General features: G+C 68.0%; 1 protein-coding gene across 2 annotated transcripts; it reads right to left on the bottom strand.

The window, feature by feature from the left end:
- Positions 1-1,140: 1,140 nt before the first annotated feature.
- On the bottom strand, positions 1,141-18,575 carry TSC22D3 (TSC22 domain family member 3). Of its 2 annotated transcripts, none has more exons than XM_072877307.1 (3): positions 18,135-18,575; positions 3,011-3,062; positions 1,141-2,401 (listed from the first exon to the last, which is right to left on the bottom strand). In XM_072877307.1, exons 1-3 carry the CDS (start codon positions 18,455-18,457, stop codon positions 2,156-2,158), a joined length of 621 nt encoding a protein of 206 aa, XP_072733408.1. In that variant the 5' UTR covers positions 18,458-18,575; the 3' UTR covers positions 1,141-2,155. The 2 variants fall into 2 exon arrangements, with proteins under 2 accessions (XP_072733408.1, XP_072733409.1); XM_072877308.1 differs by lacking the exon at positions 18,135-18,575 and adding an exon at positions 3,385-3,587.
- Positions 18,576-19,736: the final 1,161 nt, after the last annotated feature.

The following is a 19,736-nucleotide window of genomic DNA, read 5'->3' as shown; positions in this document are numbered from 1 at the left end:
CCTTGCACTAGTGTCTGCAGGGCTGCCTGCGCGAGGCTGTGGTTGGGTCCCAGCCCTGGGACAGGACAGGGAGGGGACCGGCACCCGGTAGCGGTTTCGAGCCCATGTGGCCTGTGTTTTGCTGTTTACCCGGTGTTTCCAGGGAGCCAACCGTCCTCAGCTCCCTGGCTCTGCTGTGACTCACTGCGCTGGGGCTGAGTCACCCTCACTACGGCAGAGACCTAAAGCAGCGCTGCTGGCAACGCAAGGGTATGGCCACCTACCAGCTACCCTGGGCCTGGGACACTGCTGGCCCCCTTCACTGTGCTGGGGATGTCTCCAGCTGGCCAAGGAATCGTGTCCAGGATATAAAACCCCAGGGGAGGATGCTGCACCTAGCTTCAAACATCCTGTCAGCCTGGGGCTCTACTCACACACCTCCTGGCTCTCCTGGTACCCACCAGCCTTTAACCCTCACCCAAATGTCATAGCCACCGAGCATCTCCAGATTCAACCTACCCCATGCGGTTGAATCCAAGGCTGGCTGTACCCTAGGATAGGGTTGGGGCACCCTCAGCCCCCATCCAGCACTGTCCAGTCCAGCTGACTCATCCTCTGACCCTCACGCCGCGTTTCAAGATGGTTCAAAAAAAAAAAAAAAAAAAATATCAATGTCAATGATGTATGTGAGAAGCAAGAGGACAAAAACACCAGAGGAAGAGCAGAGCTGGGCTGTGGGTGCATACAGCTCCACACAGCCTGGGAAGAGCCTCCTCCCTGCTTGCCCCCCCAGCCTGCCCTGCACACACCCCTGGTCACAGCACGACAGCGGACAAAGACCTGCAGGCTCAGGGCACCCGTCCCCACCGCACACCCAGCCCCCTGGGGAGGGGGTGCCTGCTCACATCTCCAACATCCCTTCTTGTCTCAACCAGGACAGTTTAGGGGGTACTGACCCCCTCAAAGGGGGGGGAGCTGCCAGGTTTTCCCAGCTGGGGAGCTGCACCAGCCCAGCCCCCAGCAGGTTTGCAGCACAGTGTCCTCATCAGTCCCACCCCAGCAAGACCCAGCCCTTCCCCAGCAACCCTCGCTGCCCACCCGCCCCCCCCAATACCTCCCCCTTCCCAGCCACAGACACACAGCTTGGGGCACACGTTTATATAAAAAGTAGAGTTTATTGCCATTTCTACCCAGATTTACACAACTGTATCACCGCTTCCGACGTCAAAAGGGACGTCCCGTCACTTCCCAGAGAGCTGGCCGGGGAAGGTGGGGAGCCCAGGTGCATGGGCCGGCTCCCCCCAACCCAGCGGGCTGGAGCACAGCCCCTGTCATGGCTCTGCCCAGCGGTCAGTCCGGATCCTCCAGCGCTGCCGCACAGCTCTGTCATGGTGGATGCCAGAAAGGGGTGAATCCATCCCCTCCTTCGGGCCGCTCGCAGTGCTGGCCACCCAGTTACAGCCGCTCGCCCTTCCAGTCTTGCCTCAAATCCCCCAGCTGTACCGAGATGGGCACGGCTGGCCCAGAGCAGGGCACCCCACAGCCTCGTGGGCATCGCTCATGCGTGTGTTTATACATAGATACAGCTACAGAAGATGCCCAAACTAATAAAACAAGCTTTTTTTCCTTGTAATCCCCACACTGATGTGCGTACAGCCATGCACTACACCGCAACTGCCACCACCGGTGCTGCTCAGTCAGGTTTGGGTTCTAGCATGCTCCTGGGTGGCGAGCGGGACAACTCTGCATTGCTCACTAAACAACGGTCTTCCTCCAACGTCAGGCTTTGCCAGAAAGAGACCCCCCCCGCACAGTGCAGCAAAGGCACGGGACTCAGCGTGCGCTCCTTCCAACCGTGGATTCCCATTAAAGTGCTGAAGGCCGCCTGGCACTGCCAGGGTGTCGCGGACGCCCGGGACGGGCAGGCTACAGATTTACTCCTGGCACACGGCGGGTTGGATGGGGAGGGGTCAGCTGCCCGCGTCTCCCTTGCAGAAGAGCATCCTCATGCAGGAGACGGCCGCTGGCTCTGCTGGCCGCCCGGGGTTGCCCGGGGGGGCACGGCTCAGCGCCGGGGTCTGGCAGTCCTTCGTGTGAGATGAAGGCGGAAACGATTTTGCAGGAGATTAAGTAGAAAGAGTTCTGTGGCTCTGCCCACCCCGAGGACAGAGCCACCTTACACCGCAGAGCCCCCCGAGTGCTGGGCCGGGGCAGCTGCCCCGGGGCTCTGCTCCTCCGGGCACAGGACCTCCGTGGGGAGCCGGGACTGGAACTTCTCCAGCTGCTCGGGGCTGGCGAGGGTCTTCAGGAGGCTGTTCTCACGCTCCAGCTGGGAGTTTTTCTCCAACAGTTCTTTGATTTGCTCTTTCAGGACCTCCACCTCCTCCCGCACTGCGTACATCAGGTGATTTTTCACAAGATCCTGCAAGAGACCGTCAAAGAGACCGATCACTCCACGGTTATGTCCTGGGGGGTCGTTCCCACCCCGCCCCACAAAGCTCTGCCCCCAGCCACTCGCCAAGTGCCACAAAGGCTTTTCCCAAAGGCTGTCCCTCCCCACCCCCCCGTTGGCACCCGTGCCAGGGCTCGGTGCTCACCCAGTGTAGCCCCCCCCCGGCCAGCACCCATAGCACCCCTTGGGTCCCCCATCTCCCATCTCCCAGGTCTCGCTGCCTCCAGAGGCACTCTCCACCCCCCCTCCCCCCCCCGCTTGGGGGTTTGGCAGGCTGCAGCTCCCTGTCACCCATGGGACCTGGCTTGGTCACCCCCACATCCCCGGAGGGTCCTTCCCAGGTCCCCCCCTCGGCAGGCTCCCTGCGCACTGCGGCGCTGCCGGAGCCAATGAGCTCAGCCAGCTGCGGCAGGCAGACAAAGGAGCTGCTCTGCCCAGCAACAGGCTGGGGAGCAGAGCCCCCCGCTGCGGGCAGGGCACCCGGCCGGGGAGCGGGGACCCCCCCAGGCAAGAGCCCCGGGGGGGTGGGGGGGTGTGTCACGGAGCAAGGTGCGCGGGGGGAGCGGCACCGCGGCTCACCATCGCCTGCTCGATCTTGTTGTCGATGGCCACCACGCTGGCTCCGGAGGCACTGGAAAAGAGCGGAGAGGCAGAGCGTCAGCAGCGAGCCCCGAGCACCCCGCTTCCCCGGGGATCGATGCACCGGGACGCCTCCCCACCCCGGGCTGCAAGGCACCGGGGCTGCCCCTTCACCGGGGACCAACCACCGCCCCGTCCCCCCCGCAACAACGCGGCTGGGCCCCCCTTCAGCGGCGCGGCGGGCTCCGGGGCCCCGAGCCCCCCCCTGGCCCGGGGCTCGCACCCGGCCTCCCCCGCAGCGATGCGCCGGCCCGCCCCGGGCCACGGCGAAACACGGCGGGGAGGACCGCGGCCGGTACCGGGGCTACCCCTACCTGTTGTCGAGCTTCACGGAGACCACGTCCCCCCCGAGCAGGGAGGAGAAAAAGGAGATGGAGAAGTTGTGGAGCTGGTAGACAGCCACCTCCATGGGGGACTGGTACATGCCGGTGCTCATGGCTGGCTACGGCTGCGGAGAGCGACTCAACCAGACGAGACGAAACCCCGTACACTGCGGCTGCCCCCCCGCCGCCCCCGCTTATATCGGCGGCGTCCGCCCCGTCGGGCGGTGCCAGCGGGGCCGGGCCCGCCCGCCGCCCCACAGCGCCGCGCCCGGTGCTGCGCCTCGGTCCCCGGTACGGCACCCCTACCCCCTGCTCCTGCACCCCTGCACCCCGGTAGAGCACCCGGACCCCCTGGTCCTGCACCCCTGCACAGCACCCCTACACCCCGGTCCTGCACCCCTACACCCCGGTACAGCACCCCTACCCCCTGGTCCTGCACCCATACACCCCGGTCCAGCACCCCTACCCCCTGGTCCTGCACCCCGATCCTGCACACCTACACCCCGGTACAGCACCCCTAGACCCCGGTACAGCACCCCACCCCCTGATCCTGCACCCCTGCACCCCGGTCCAGCACCCCTACCCCTGGTCCTGCACCCCGGTCCTGCACCCCTGCTCCCCAGTAGAGCACCCGGACCCCTGGTCCTGCAGCCCTGCACAGCACCCCTACACCCCGGTCCAGCACCCCTACCCCCTGGTCCTGCAACTCTGCACCCCGTCCCAGCACCCCTACCCCCTGGTCCTGCACCCCGGTCCTGCACCCCTGCACCCCAGTACAGCACCCCCACCCCCCGGTCCAGCACCCCTACACCCCGGTACAGCACCCCTGCACCCCGGTCCAGCACCCCTACACCCCGGTACAGCACCCCGACCCCCTGGTCCTGCACCCCCCCACGGCACCCCTGCCCCCGGCACGGCACCCCTGCACCCCGCTGCCGCAGCTCTGCGCCTCCCAGTTGCACCCCAGCGCAGCACGGCCCCCTCCCAGTGCAGGACCCCACAGTACCCCAGTACTGTGTCCTCGCGACTCTGCACCCCCCGTCTTCTGCCACCAGAGTCCTGGCACCCCCTCCGTCCCTGGCAGCCCCCGGCACCCGTCCCTCCACCCCGCATTCACCCGCAGCCCGCACGCCTCAGCACCCCCTTCCTGTGCTCCCCGCACATAACGGGGACGGGGGTTCAGCTGTGGGGGGACCCGCCTGGGGGACTGGGAAAAGGAGGGAACAGGCTTGGCCCGGGGGGTGCGCAGCCCTGCAGGCTCCGCCGGCGGCAAAGCGGGGGGGGGGGGGCCGCGGGCCCGCAAAGACAACCGGGAGCGCAACACAGAAACGGGGGTGCGAAAACAACGCGGGCGCGGAAAACAAGACCCGGAGCGCGCAACGGAACCGCACCGCAAAACAGAAACGGGAGGGGACCACAGTCCCGGCGAGCAAAACAAGCCCCGCGGTGCCAAACAAGGCGGGGGCAGCCCCGCCCCGCCCCGCCTTGCGCAACCCGCTCCGAGCGGCGCCGGGCCGCGCTCCGGCCGGGGGGGGCCGCCGCCCCGCGGCCAGGGCCGGCAGCGCAGCGGGGCCGGGGCCGGGGCCGGGGCCGGGGCCGGGGCCGGGGCCGGGGCCGGGGCCGGGGCCGGGGCCGGGGCCGGGGCCGCCCCCGAGCGGCGGGGGGGGCCGGGGCGGCCCCTGCTCGCCGCCCCCGCAGAGCCCCTTGCGCGGGGGAGCGCGGCTCCTCCGTGGGGCGGGGCGGGGCCCCCGAAAGGCCCCGAGCAACACGGGGGGCAGGGGCCGGCGCTGCCCGCCGCCGCCGCGCTCCCCCCGAGCTCGGCCGCCCTGCCCGGGCCGCCCCGCCGGCTCCAGGGCTGGTCGCTGCCCTCTGGAGCGCGGCCTGCCGGGGCTTCGCTCCGCACCCGGGCGGTTGCCGCGCCGCCGCCGCCGGCCCCGCGGGGCTCGTCCTTCGCCAGCCGGGGCGGGAGCCGGTGCCGGTGCCGGTGCCGGTGCCGGTGCCAGACGAGACCCTGCGAGAGGGCCCGCGGCACGGCGCGGCGTCCGAGGAGGCTTAGTGCTGGCAGGGGCGCGTGCACCCCTGAGGCGCTGCAGAGCACCCCAAGTCCCCTGATCCGGGGGTGCTGAAGGTGCCCGGCACCTGGCTGGTGGGTGCCAGCACGAGGAGCAGCCCAAGGATCCCCAAGTGGCGGGTGTGCTGCCGTGCCCCTTCCTCGGGGAAAGGGCTGAGGGTGGGCGGAGGGGTATTTCCCCGCCAGAAAGGGAAACTGAGGCACAGTGCAGCATGGCTGCTGCTTAGAGCAAGGCCCTGCCAGCTTGCTCCTCAGAAAATCGCACCCCCACCTCCCAGGGCAGGATGAGGACCGCGGTGTCCCGAGCGGCGAAGGACACGGGCACCCTGCGTGGGACGCTCTGCCGCCGTGAACCACGGCCGGGCACGTGCAGGTGCCCCCAGACACGCAGGTTTGATGCGGGGATGCGGGAAAGCATCTTCTCCTCCCTGGTGGGGGGATTGCGCGTGGGAGGGGTGCTTCTCCCCGGGGCCACGTGTGGGACCCGGCCATCCCTCCGCAGGGGGGCTGGTGCTGCAGAGAGCGGGCAGGGGCTTGTCCCCCCCCAGCCCCAGGGCTGGCGCGTGTCCCCCCGCCCTGCCCGCGGCCAGGCCCTACTCACCAGTCCCTCCTCCTGAAGAGGCTCGGGGAGTACGGCGGCTGGAAGGCCATGCCGGCACCCGCGACCCCTCTGCAGCCCCTCTGCTCCCCGGCGGCAGCCCAGCGCCCCGGCAGCGATGCCGGCTCTGCCTGCAGCCGCGTCCCCCCGGCCTGCCGGGTGGCAGGGACAGCCTGGGTGCTGGCCGCATCCCGGGGCCACGGGCATGGGGTAAACACGCCAGGCGGATGACCTCAGCCGCGCTCAATCGGCCCTTTCAGGGGCCGGCGGGCCAGCGTGCCACCCCGAGCCGTGCGGGTGCTGAGCGGGGAGCGGGCAGCTGCCCCCCTCCACGGGCAGATGAAAGGCGCTCTGTGTGCGCTTGTCCCCGGGGTGGCTGGTGGTGGGCAGGGTGGCAGCCCCTGGGCCACGGGGCGCAGCTCTGTCCCCTCAGCCAGGACAAGCCCAGGCCACCCACACCGGGGGTCCCGTGACTCGGTTTCCCATTGCAGCTCAGGGAAGGTGCCCATCTCGCTGCGGAGAGGTCATGGGAGAAGGGGAGAGGCATTTTCTCTCCCACGGTTGGGCGTGTCACCGGCTGTGCCACCTTCTGTCTCCTGCAGAGAGGTGGGCAGCAGCAGGGAGATAGGGTGGGCAGACCCCAGCCTGCCCCTAGCCCTGGCAGCCGTGCCTCGGTTTCCCCACCTCCCCATCTCCTGTGCTACAGCACCCCCAGACCTGGCCCTGCCCCCTTCCCCCTTCCTAAATCATTAGGGCCAGGGACCAAGGGCTCCGGGACGGACAGAGCGGAGCCTGGCTCGTGGCTCATGCCCCACGGCTCTGGGGTCCCGGGCCCTGCCCAGCCCCGTCCCGACACAGCGCTCGAGTACTGAGGGCTGGGGAAAAGCCGGCAACTTCCACGGCTGCTGGAGCGAAGCGGGGAAGTGCAGCAGCATAGCGCTTTGGGAGGAAATCGCTTCGGCTCTGCCACCTCCAATATTTTTCCCATGGAGCTGGGACTATTGCAAAAATAAACAACAGTAAGTCGCTGACTTCCCTGCTGCCACTCCTGGGGTCTTTCCCAGCCCTGCGCAGCCCTGAGCACGGCCCTCGCTGCTTGGGGTGCGGGCTCCCCGGCTGTGAGGCTGGGAAGGATGCTGCCCTCCTCCATCAGACCCCCAGGGGAGGGATGCTTTTTAGGGATGGAAGTGCAGAAGGCTCTGCTTTCTCTTTCCTTCCTGGCACTTAAGCAATGAGGAATCCCAAGGCAGCCTGCTCGGACGGGGACAGGCCACGCTGGGCACGGGGCTGCCTCCTCCCCTGGCACAGCCTCAGCAGGGACGCAGCCCACCCCCCTGCAGCCCCTCGCCCGCACACCCGCTCCAGGGACGCGGCTTCTGCTGCAGGCACCCTGGTCGTGTCGCTGGGTGCACACAAACACGGGCACACCTTGCAACCCATACATTCACGCACACACGTGCAAGTCCTGCATGCACGTGTACATGCACGCCCTGCACACAGGCACACCCACGCAGGCACGCCCACACCCCTTGCATGCATGTGTGCATTTTCTAGCCCACATGGGCATGCACCCTGCACACAGGTGCACACCCCGCATGCATGCACACACGCATGCACACACATGCACTCGTGCATGCACATCCTACAAGCACACCCCTCCTGCACGCATGCCATGCATCCCGCGTGTGCACTGCAGATACCTCCCCCTGCACATGCACATGTTGCCCTGACTCACAGCTGACGCAGACGCACACCCATGCACGCACACACGGTGTCGGCAGTGCGGAGTGGGGGCAGCCCAGCTGTCCCCTCGTGCAGGGGAGAGGCACCCCCAGCCCACGGGGCAGCCCCACTGCAGCCCAGCTGGCACCTCAGAGGTGGGAGCAGCAGCTCACAGCTCTCTGCCAGATGCCTGGTTTGTGCTTGGCTCTCCCCAGGGATCTGTACGGGAGCCCCTGCGAGCTGTCCAAATGCCTCCCACCGCAGCAGAGTCCTGCGTGGGGCTCCAGCTGCGCCCCGAGCGGCGGGGGGCCCTTTCCCAGCCCCCCGTGGCCCCGGCAGGCAGCCTTGCCGGGCTGCTGGCCCCACTCCAGCAGGGCTGCTGGGATCCGCTTCCTCTCCCACCGCCCCGCTCCTGCTCCTCCGGGGCCTGGCAGCAGCAGAGCAGGGTGGGCAATGTCCCTCCTCGCTCTTCCTAAAGAGCACGGGGCCATGGGCTCCCGGCTGCTCTACAGCACCAGAGGCCACGGTGATGGGCGCCTTGGAGCTGGCTGGGTGACAGGGGCCGGTGGTGCGAGCTACGTCCCTGGGGCAGCAGCAAGGCAGCTCTTGCCTCACGTGTGCAGCTACGGGAGGTGCGTCAGGCAGGGCTCCGGCTCGTGCCTGTGGTTATTTTGGGTACAATAACAGCAGCCGCGATACGGTGTAATTGTGACACTAATTGTTGCGCTCTCTGGGGGAAAAAAAACCACCCCATGGCTGTCATCGAGCAGCTAGGGGAGGTGGTAAAACCAACCATTTGCTGGTGTCACTCCCAGCGACGGCCCTGTGGGATCCCCCAAAGCTGCCCGCAACCCCTCAGCCAGCCCACACACGGCCTGTGCCGCAGCCCGGGAGATGCCAGCCCCAGTCGCCGGGGTGACATTTAGTGGCCAACCCCTCCTCTGCAACAGGACGCGGAGGCATGAATGCAGCTGGGCTGCAGCCCCCGCAGGGCTACGCCTGGCTGGAGCAAGGGACGACAGGGAGCGGGATGATGGGATCATCTCTCTCCTCTCCTGGCACCCCACACCTGCACTGTGGTGCGGGCCAGGGGACATGGCCCCAGCCCCACGGCCCCAGGGACGAGATGTGCTATTGCACTGAGCCTCGTGCGTTGAACCCGTGCCAGGCGCTGTGGTGCCACACGCCAAAGGATGCCCTTGCCCTGTCAGCTGCTGGTGGGAGCTGGAGGAACGGCCAGTGCTGCAGGAGCAGTCCTGGCTTCTCAGCCTCTGCTCTCTCCCAGCTCCAGGCCGTTCTCGCTGCTCCATGGCAGCGTTCCTGGCTTGCTCTCTCCCAAGGACTCGGTTCAATGGGAGGAAGGCCCTTCAGAGGGTCCGAGGCGTGGGAAATGTTTATTGCCTGGCCTCGGAGACACTGGAGAGCAATACGGGAAAGGCGCAGAGCCAAAGCTGCCCAGGCTGCTCCACAGAGCCAGATCTCCAGCTCAAAGGGTCGGAGCAGAGCGGGAGAGGAAAAGCCACTGCTTGCAAACACGCAGCTAAGAAAACTCTGCCTTTCACAGCCTGAAATCCTGCAGCCCTGGCTGTGCTGGCCAAGGGGACTGGGGATGCCAGTGCCAGGGCCAGCCGTGCCCTGCAGGAGCTGAAGGAGGGCTGGGGACATCAGTGATGGCTGGGGCTGGTGGGAGCCCATGGTGGGAAGGGCTGGGTGTGGGACAGGTCTGTGGAGCCCCCAGTCTTGCCCCGCAGCCCTGTCCCGGTGCTGGGGAGGGAGAGGCAGGCAGCTGCGTCATCTGCTGTCCCACTCGGCAGTCCCGCTCCCAGCGTCCCAAAGTGCTCCTGCCTGCCCCGCAGCGCTGGCGTGGGGCTGCTGTGCCAGTCCCGAGGGCTGCGTGGCCAGAGCTGCCGGCTGCCGGAGCACACCAGTTGGCCAGCTCTTGGTTTCCTCATCCTGAAGGTGTCCTGGCCAAGCTGTTTACTGCAGACTTGGCGCTGCCCCCGGCTCGGCCGGTGCCTTCCAGGGGCTGCGCGGGACCTGTGGCAGCCCCACGCAGCCAGGAGCCCTGTGACACGGGAACTTGGTTCATGCCCACCAGAGCCGTGGAGGGCTCATAAATCCCTCAACCCACGGCATCCGCTGCTCCAGAGCAGAGGGCAGCCCCTCGTGGGTGCATCGGTAAGGCAAGCCCCTGCCTGCAGAGCCAGTGCTGCTGGCCTTGCTAGACCTAGTCCCAGTCCCAGGGCTAGGGGACACCAGAGCAACAGCGAGAGCTGCGCGGGGCGGTCACAGCCTTTGAAATGCTGGGGAAGCCCAGGGAGGGTTTGCAATCAGGGAAGGCCGATGGGGAACCTGTCCTCCCCTCCCTTCACCACCGACGAGGCAGAGCGGGCTCCCGCGGGCAGCGGGGACCTGTGGAGTGCCGGGAGCCGTGGGCAGGGGACACGGCTAACCCCCCCGCCGGGCAGCGGGGCACGGGCAGGGATTGCGGCGCGGGGACTCCTCCGACCTGTTGGGCTGGAGGCAGCGCGGGGCGGGAGGAGGGAGCCCTGGCAGGCTCCCACGTCCAGCTGTTGGGCTGCCTGCTTCCTCTGATAAAGGTACTTGGCTGTACTCCCAGTTCTGTGTTTTCTGGCGTGCGAGTGCACACCCCACAGCCGGCCTGCTGAGAGCTGCAATTTTTCTCTCTCTAACTTTGTCACCGGCCCTTCTTCTTCCTCCCGTGCCCCCCACCCAGAGCACCCTGGTAGCAGCTGGCCCCCCGCAGCGGTGCGAGGAGGGGAGGTCAGAGATGACCCGGCTCTGGCACAGCCCTCCCTCCGATGCCGTACATAGGAAGCCCCCGAAGCCATGGCTTCCCCAGGCACGCTGGGGTAGGAGGGGAAGAGGAAAAAGGGCCGATCTGCTTATTACCAGCCCTGGACCGCGCAGCCCAACCTCCCGCCTCGCGTGCGTTCGTCGACACCAGCCCCACGCTGCTGCCTGCACAGCTCGGGCCGCCCCAGCGGGCGCCCTGCCAGGGGCCACGCAGCAAACCTCGCCACCCCGCTGCTCCCCCGCTCGCACCTGGCCTGTGCCGGGCCCCACAGCCACAGCACGCCGGGGGGGAAGGCGTCAGGTATGGCACAGCCCAGCAAAAAACCCCGTGGCGTTCCCACGAGCATCGTGCCTGGCTGCGGGGGTGGGAGAGCACAGCCAGCCCCTGGCCACGCTCCCTGCCTCCTGCGGGTCAGGGATGCCCAGCCCCAGCGAGGATGGGCGGACTGAACCCTCAGCAGAGCGTTCATCCGCAAATCTGTCCGCGGAGCAAGCATTTCACACCCACGGGCCCTGTGGGGTGGAGTCCCGTAACTGAACTCCATGTGATCACCTCCCTTGGTTGGCCATGCCCTGCCCCGCAGGTCTCCTGCCAGCCCAGGCTGTGAACTTCAGGCCTGTCCTCGTTTCGTACCATCTCGGGCAGTCCCAGCTGGATCACCCCCAGCTCCTGGCTGCCCTTCTCTGGTCCGGTTTTGGGGAACCGAGGACAGAGCGGAGGTGGCCGTGATGCTGAAGGGACCCCCCGCAGCACCAGGGCCACGCGGTACCCTCGAACCACAGAGCGTGCGGCGGGCAGGGGGCTGCCAGCCTGGGCTCTGCGCTCCCCGAGCCCCTTGCTGGCGCAGAGCCGGCTTTTCTGGAGATCCCCAGCCCGAGAGGAACCCCAAGGCAGGGCCTCCAGCATCCGCCGAATGAAACCCCAGGCCACTTTGCAGGCAGGAGCGGGCGCTCCGGAGCCACGCTCGGCGCTGGCAGCTGCTGCCCTGCGGTGCGCGGGAGCGCCCAGCGCGCTAATTGGAAGGCAGCTCCTTATATAATGAGAGGACAGAGGCTGGGAAGCTGCGAGAGAGCAGCGTGTCGGCACCCCGTGCAAGCAAAAGCTGCTCTTCCAGCCTGGACTAACCCGTGTTCAAGGAAACCCTTGAATCCTTCCCCTTCCCCTTCCAAAGGTGCCTGAGCTTTGCGCTCTCCTGCCTGGCCCGATGGGGAAGCTCGGGGGGAGCCCCAGCAGCCCCTCAATGCCCCTTCCCCGGGGCCGGCTGGCTGGACCCCGCGGGGGGGGGTGCGAAGCCCGGCCAGACACAACCTGGTGGGGGTCAGGAGTGGGAAAGGAGCCGAACTCCACCGGAGCGTGAGCCAGCCGCCCTGCAGGAGGTCAGGCAAGGACGCGTGCTGGGGCTGCACAGCTTCAGCAGAGCTGGTTATTAATACCCCGCCTGGCCTTTGTGAAGAATCCCGGGCATTTCGAACTGGGGACGCTTCGTTAAAACCCTTCCCTTGCTGACATTTCAGAACAATAACAACATGAAAGACAATAAGCTGCCAGCAGGACACATACCTGCAGCGCTGCCGTGGCTCTCCACGTGCCCGGCCTCAGCTGCCAGCCATCACCCGGCACACGCCAACCCTTGGGGACAACCTGAGACCGTCCCCTGCCTCCACACCGCCTGGAGCAGTCCTGCTCCGTGCCACGGGGGGGTTCACCGGGAAGCTTTCACTCAAGGCCACTCAAGGTCTCGTCCCGCCCCACGGCATCGCCGCCCTGCTGCCCGCCCAGGCAGGGCTGCCACCCCCGGGGGAGCTGCAGGCAGGGGGTGGCGAGGACCGGATCACACCCCGACCCCGGGGGTCAGCAGGGCAGGGAGGGGCCCAGGGCTTCTGCTCTGCCACCGGAGTCGTTCTGCAGCAAAAGCCCCTCAAATATATATATATAGAGACGAATAGACAGAGGATGACGAACTCCTGTGCCGAAGCCAGCAATGTGCGGCACCTGGATAAATATAACTCGGAGCTCATTGGCAAAGCGTGGCTTCGGGACAGGTTACAGCCTTTAACGCCTCTCCAGCCCTCACCCCCATCACCACGCACCCCAGGGTGTCCTCTGCCCTCTGCAAATGGGGTCTCAGCTGCTTCCCAAGGGCAGGATCCGCCCAGACCCTCTCTCCCCTTGGCAGCTACCTTTTGGTGCATATACACGTGCCGTGGTCGCATCCCCTGCGTGCACAGGCAGCTGCCAGGCTGTGCTGACCAGTGCCCTGAACCCCTCAATCCTGCAGGTCACAATGCTCCCCCCAGCTACAGGGTTGGCTTTAACCCTCTCTGCACTGGGAGGTACCTGGCTGGGGACGTGGCCTCGGGTCCCAGCACAGAGGAGCGCACCAGGGGCAGGGCATGCCCGCAAAGGCGTTGCCCATGGCACCCATGTCTGTGCCGTGTCCCCGGTGGGAGCCGAGATGCCGGCCAGGCTGTAAAAGGCTTCCCCTGCGTGCCAGCCCCAGCCCCAACTCACAGCCGAGCTCAGCGGTACCGGCCTCAGCACTGTCCAGGATCGGGGCACATGTCCCCAGGGAAGGGGGGAGCATGATGCTGGAGGGGGGGGGATGATGCTGGGACCAGGGCAGACCCCTGTAGCCTCCTCCAGCTCCACCCTCTTCCACACCTAAAGTTCAAAGCTTGAAATAAATCCTGGCCAGCATTTTCCCCATGGGGCCGTGCTGCCCGGCCCTGCCTGCCCTTGGGACACCTACCCCCTGCCTGCTCGGAGCTGGGCGCGTGCCCTGGCAGACGGGCAGCGTCCGAGCATCTGCAGGAGGCCGAGGTGACGGGTTTCTGTGCAGCTGGCGTTGGCATCGCTAGCCTTCAGCTCAGCTGTGCCAGGCCCCCTTGGCCATAGTCAGGCGGCCAGGCGCAAATGGTTTCATCCTGAGGGGCTGGAGGTGCTGAGCAGGACTCTCCTGTGCTCCGGGACACGTTGGGGAATCTCCTTGCCGGAGGGAGCTGGGTCTTGCAGAAGCAGGCAGGGACGGGCAGGGCGCACGGCGCGGCGCATGCCACCGCCGGCCCTGCCGACCCGTGCCGAGCGCAGCGTGCCACGGCCGAGCCCAGTGTGGCTGGGCTTTCCCAGCCAGGAGCCCCTGCAAGCCTGGCCTGCGCGGACATTGCCCTGAAGCCTCCCGGGTCATGGGGTGGGGGTCCCAGGGCGGCAGGACGCCCGCGATGGAAGCCGAGGCGGGCACAGCAGACTGGCTGCCTGGCATCTTCCAGGCAGTGGGAGGATTTGGGCACGCCAAGGCCAGCTACTCCCCGGAGCCAAGGCTCTTGCTGTTACAGCGAAAGCTCCCCGGCATCTCACCGGTCTGCAGGGCTCGGCAAACCACGCTACAAGACACGGGTCAGGCCACGTGCAGCTCTGCCCCACGAGAGCAAAGCAAACACATGCCCGGTGCACCAGTCCCGAGCGGGAAGGGCGGCTCTCACAGCCCCCCTCCCCGGGCAGAGCTGCCCCGCAGCGCCGGGAGGGCAGAGCGGCCGGCGGGATGGCTCTCCAGTCTCACACCCACACCTCTCTCACGCTCACACGTGCTCCCGCGCGCAGCCCCTCTCCCCGTCAATGCCTCCTTGTTGCTCCAGCCCACTCGGCCGGCAGGAATGCGCTCCCCGGCCCTGCCGCCCCGGGATGCCCTTTAAGCCCTGGCTCCGTCTCCTCCTCCTGCAGCGCTGCCACAAAGTGACACCCGAAGGACGGGAACAAATGGTGCCATGCCACAAATGCCACCCTGGCACCGCTGCCTGGGCAGCTCTTGCTCGCCGGCCTGACCTTATGGTGGGAAAGGTAGTGCTGCCCAGCTTCTCCCGCCCCGATTCATGCTTCCCCTAGCCTCTCGGTGCAGCACAGCGCTCCCCTGCCTCCCTGCAATTCCCTCGGCTTGCCCAGGACCTGGGGGAAGGTGGCCCCCAGCCCCTTTCATGGCTCAGACCAAAGGGTGGGTCATTGCCCACCCTGTTCAGTGGAGCAGCAGGTCCCGCAGTGCCCGGAGAGGGTCCGGCTGGGCAGAGGTGTCCCCTTGCTGCCCGGAGCGGGACGGGGCACAGGCTGGCCAGGCTGCCAGGTCTTACCCAGGAGAGGCTAGGCAAGGAGAGCTGGCACGGGCTGACCGATGTGGGCGAGCAGGTTGGCACATATCTCCTCTCCCCACCCCAGAGCCAGGCGAGGCCCTGCTTGAATCACACGCCCGTACGCACCCGGGAGGGTGCTGCTCTCCCCCCGCAGCGCTGACCCCCTCCCACGCCGCCAGCTCCCCCCAGCCCCCCCAGCCCCGGTGGTCACGGGGCTGCTCTCGCCAGCCCACGCTTGGTTGGGCTTGCGCCTGGGTCTTGGATGAGCAATCTTGGGGTAACGCTGGCATTGCGGAGGGATGGCAGAGACCTTTCTGCCCGCAGTGCTGGCATCTGCGGGGAGGAGATGTGTCACCCAGCCAGCATGGCAGTAGCTGGCCTCCCTCTACCTGGTGTTTCCATGTGAGCTTGGCCCCTTGGCACTGCCCATGTCTCCCTGCAGAGCAGTTCGTGATGCCCCATGTGAGGGGCACGGAGGGGAGAAGCCCTTTTTAAACGGGATCCCATGCACTCCCTGAGCAGGAGGGTTTCCTGCAGGAAGGAGCCTCAGCCCCGCAGGCAACTGGTCCAGAGCATCCCTACCTCGTGCATCCCTCGCAGCATCCCTGCAGCGAGCAAAGAGCGTGAAGAGCCTGGCAGGGACCACCCAGCCGGGGGGAAACCCCCGCAGACAGGCTGGAAATGCTGAATGTAGGTTGTCCGGGACCCCCAGCACTGATCTGACCCTGACTTGCAGAGCCCAGGGCTTGATCCAGCATGGGCTGAACGGTCTCCAGCAGCCCCTGAGCCAGACCCGGACTCCAGATGCAGCTGCTTGGTCCTCCCGTGCTGTGCTGGACTTTGGCCACACACGAGCGTGTGCATCCACATGACCTCCCTCTCCTCCCGAGCCAGTGTAGGAGCACATCAGCTAAAACAAGGGGCAGAAACCTGCTCGGGTTCCCCGGTGCCAGCAGCGAAGGTGCCCTTATCAGGCTGGTTATCGGGGTGTTCCTCTGTCACCCACAATCCCCTGCTTTGTATGCTATCACCTCTTGGGTATCTTGGCTCATTCCCCAGGAGGAGAAAGTTCAGGCTGGAGCAAAACAACAGAAAACCCAGGTGTGGGCACACCCGGCTCCGGTGCCCGGGGCCGTGCCCCCCAGCTCCCACACGCCGTGCCAGCCAGGGCCGAAGGGCGATAGCCCAAGCGGTCTCCGGACCAGGCTGCCAGCAGGGTGCCTGGAAGCAGGGTGTGACGGAAGGACACCACGGCTTCGCGCCATGCTGTGCCAAAGCCTGTCATAAACGGGAGCGCCTGGAGCCTCTCAGGACACAACACACACCAGGGCACGGAGGACAGGCTTGGGCACTGCAGCAAGGGGCACCGAGGGGCACAGGTGGGGAGAAACCCCTGTCCCCTGGCACCTCCGCTTGCTCCCTACCCCAGCAGAGCAGACCGATGCTCGCCAGGAGCACTGTGGGTCCTGCCCCAGCAGGGACGAGTTCAAAAGCAGCAAGCTGTGCCCACATCACCCACCTCTCGCCCACGGGCACTGTCACCGCCTCCCCAGGCGAGCAGCCCGGATGCTGGGCTCTGACACCCAGGCCCGGCAGCCGGCGCTGGGGATGGTGTCCAGCTTCCCCTCTCCACCCATGGTGCCAACTGGCTGCAGCCTCCCGCAGCGAAGGGAAATCTCTCGCTCCCGTTTTCCTCCCGGCTGGGTGGGTTTTGCTGCTCGCTGTGCAGCCGGGAGCCCAGGCTGGGTGCCGGGTGCCTTGGCAGGCATCCCGGCTCCTCCTTTCCCACCTGAGCGGCAGCTCGGCGTTATGTAAGTGCAGGAAGAGCGTCTCTGCCGAGGACGGCTCAGAGGGAGCAGCCTGCTCAGCGTGAGACGCTGGCTGGGGCAAGGAGGCGTGCGCGCACCGCCTGGGTGGCTCGCACGCGTGGGGCAGCCACGTGTGAGCCCACCCGCCTCCCTCCGCCGGGCGAGGGGAGCGAAGGGCGGCTTGCACGCCCGTGCACAGCCCAGGAGCACGCCTACAGGTGCATGTGCACGCGGGGAGGGGAGGGAATGGCGAGGTGTCTGCAAACGCGTGGGTGCTGCCGCGCACCCCACCTGCACGCTACCCCACCCACGGCGGAGGAACGAGCCCCAGAGCCGCTGCCTGCCCTGCCAGTCACGCAGATGCCTGCCACATACGCACCGACGGGCCACATGTCCCCTCGGCCCTGGGAGGCGGGATGCGTCCCACCTGCTGAAGCCACAGGCAGCTCTGGGTGCTACCACCCTGCGGCCCCCTGCGGCACGCCCCGGTCCAGCTCGGCTTTCCCAAGGCCGAGCCGGAGAGCCCCGGGCCTGCCAGCCCACAGCACAGGCTGCTCCCCCTTGTCTCACCAGCCCTCCAGGGCGGCTGGGCACCAGGGCCAGCCCCATCGCAGAGCCGGAGGCGCCAGTGCAGGACCTGAGACAGCTCTGTCCCCTCCCCGCCCCTGGGGTCCCCCTCAGCAGGGCTGGAGACCCTGCGGGGTGGCAGTCCCGGGGACCCACCGTTCAGTCTCCTCTGCCCGCAATGCCGGAGCAGGGCAGCAGGGAAGGACCCCGCACTCCTGCCTTCCCCAGCCTTGGCAGGGGAAAGCCCAGCCCTCTGGCAAGTGGATGGGACCAGCCCCAAGCACGTCCCGCTGCTTGGGCGCAGGCAGCCCCGTCCCAGAGCAGCCGAGCGGTCAGGGGCAGAGTCACTTTCCAGGGATGGGAAATACCACCCAGGCCAAAGCTGTCTCCACTCAATTTACTCCAGGGAGAGGACAGGGAAGCTGCTGAAAGAGCAGGACCTGGCAGCAGGACTCTCGGGCTCCCTACCCAGTTTCTCGCTAACTCTAAAGGTGGCTCTCGAGGCAGCACGGCTGTTTCCCAAGTAACGAGCTGCCCCTCTCCGTGCAGGACCAAGAGGACGATGCCCGTTTGACGCTGGACACTGCCCATGCCCCTGCAGGCAACGTCTGCGTGGATAAGATGGAGCCAGGGAGATGAAGGCAGAGTCCAGGGGCCAAGACACACAGCTGGAGGCTGTTGTCACTGCCCGGACAGACACAGGGTGCCAAGAGAGGGGCACCGCTGGCCGTCATGGGGCAGAGCCGCCCGGACCTGCGCCCAGGGACTGGGCTAGCACCACCCGTGGCGGGCGGCCTGGGCTCCCTGCCAGGCACGGCCGCTCATGCTTCTCCCCACCCCGAAACCCCCAACGCTGCAACCCTAGCCAGCCCCAGGGTCACCCGGGTGGCCCTGCCCCGGCCAGCCCGGGGGGCGGCAGGCCCCACGTCTCGCCCCCCTACGGCCGGCTGCCGGCTCCCGAGCAGGCAGCCAGCCCGGGTCCGGCTCCAGGGGCACCCGGCACCCGGGCAGCCCCTCGGCATCCGTCGGCGACACCCACCTGTGGAAGAGCAGGAGGATGGAGAGCAGGGTCTGGTCGATGTTCCTGTTGCAGATGCCCTGGTTGAAGAGGTAGCAGGGGTCCCGCACGACGGGCTCCAGCGAGTCCTGGCGCATGATGGAGCTCAGCTTGTCGGTGTTGAGGTTCTGGCGGACCAGCTGCTCCTGCAGCTGCCGGAAGCTGCTGACGGTGGGGCTGCCCAGGTTGTTGTTCTCGCCCCCGGCCCCCTCCTCCAGCCCGCTCCGGTTGGCCAAGTCCAGGCAGCAGCTGCAGCAGTCCAGCCCCACGGGCGACCGGCACTCCTCCACGGGCGACGAGGACATCCCGGGATCCCCCCCGCGCGTTGCCGCGGCGGCGCAACCGGGGCCGCTCCCGGGGCCGCGGAGGGCGAGCGGCGGCAGGACGCGCCCGGCTGCCGAGCGGCCAAGCACGGCCGCCCGCCCGCCCCGGCTCCGCCGCCCGCCCCGCCCGCCCGCCCGCCCCGGCTCCGCCGCCCGCCCCGGCCCCGCCGCGCTGATTGGCAACGGCGGCCCCGAGCGCCCGGGCCGCCCGCCGCCGCACCCCGCCCCGCCGCCGCCGCCGCCGCCGCCGCCCGCCCCCGGGCGCCCGCCCCCTCGCCGCTCCTGCCCCGGCAGCCCGGCACACCCACGCGGGGGTCCCGTGTCCCCCCCCCGCTGCTCTCGGCCCCGCCGCCCCGGCAGCGGGCCCTCCGCCGGAGGCGGCCCGGGAGAGGGCGGCGAGGGGCCACCGAGCTGCCTTCCCCGCCGGGGACCCCCGCCCCGCCCCGCCCCGCTCCGTGCCGCGGGGGGGCAGAGGGGCTCGGGGAGGCTGGAGCGCGGCCGCGGCGCCAAGCCTCGAGGCGTCGGCGGGGGCGCGCAAAGGCCGGGTGGCTCCGGGGCAGCGGCGGGGAGGAGGGAAGAGGGGAGGAAGAGCCCCGGGAGGGCGGGAAAGCCTGGAGCCACCCGGGGCCGCCGCCGCGGCCGGCAGCCGCCCGACCGGGCGCCGAGGAAGGGCGCAGGTGGAGCGTGTGCAGCCGGAGCCGGGGTGGCCGAGGACGTGGGGAGACGCTTCGATTTGCCTGCGGCGTGCTGGGGGCTCTGGGGGTACGCGAGGGGGACGGGAGGCCCCGGCAGAGCGGCGAAAAGCGACGTCCCTGGCACTGCCGCGTCCCGCTGGGAGCATCTGCCCCGGCAGTGAGCCGCACGCGTGTCTGCGGGCGGGTGAGGAGCGGTCGGGGCACGTCGTGCTGCGACCCGGGACAAAGCTGGCAGAGACGCGGGGACGGCTGGGCTGTGACGCCCGCGACGAGGAACGGGAGGGTGCCGAGGTCCCAGCTGAGGAGCACGCGGGGAAACGGGGGGAGAGAGGGCGGACGGCGTGCGGGGTGGAAGCTGGGCTGGGCTGCCACCACCGCCGGTCAGTGAACCCTCCGAGCCAGCCGGGAGATCCCTCACCCCCTCGGGGAGGGAAACATCTGGACGAAACAACCGGGAGCTGCTGAAGAAGGGTTGGCCGAGGGTCTGGAAGGCAGCAGAGCTGCCGGGGGGAAGGAGCGGGCAGGCTTTTAAAAGCCCACCATGGGCAGGAGGGGAAGCGGAGGCA

The sequence above is a fragment of the Ciconia boyciana genome, chromosome 12 (assembly GCF_034638445.1).
Source record: "Ciconia boyciana chromosome 12, ASM3463844v1, whole genome shotgun sequence".
In the NCBI taxonomy this organism is placed as follows: Eukaryota; Metazoa; Chordata; class Aves; order Ciconiiformes; family Ciconiidae; genus Ciconia; species Ciconia boyciana.
This window is presented reverse-complemented; position numbering and strand designations above follow the sequence as displayed.

Coding starts and splice junctions, on each gene's coding strand:
- TSC22D3 (XM_072877307.1), bottom strand. CDS start 18,457: ATGTCCTCGTCGCCCGTGGAGGAGTGCCGGTCGCCCGTGGGGCTGGAC. Junction 3,063..18,134: donor ATCCTCCTGCTCTTCCACAG/GTGGGTGTCGCC, acceptor GCTCTTTTCCAG/TGCCTCCGGAGCCAGCGTGG. Junction 2,402..3,010: donor ACAAGATCGAGCAGGCGATG/GTGAGCCGCGGT, acceptor GGTCTCTTGCAG/GATCTTGTGAAAAATCACCT.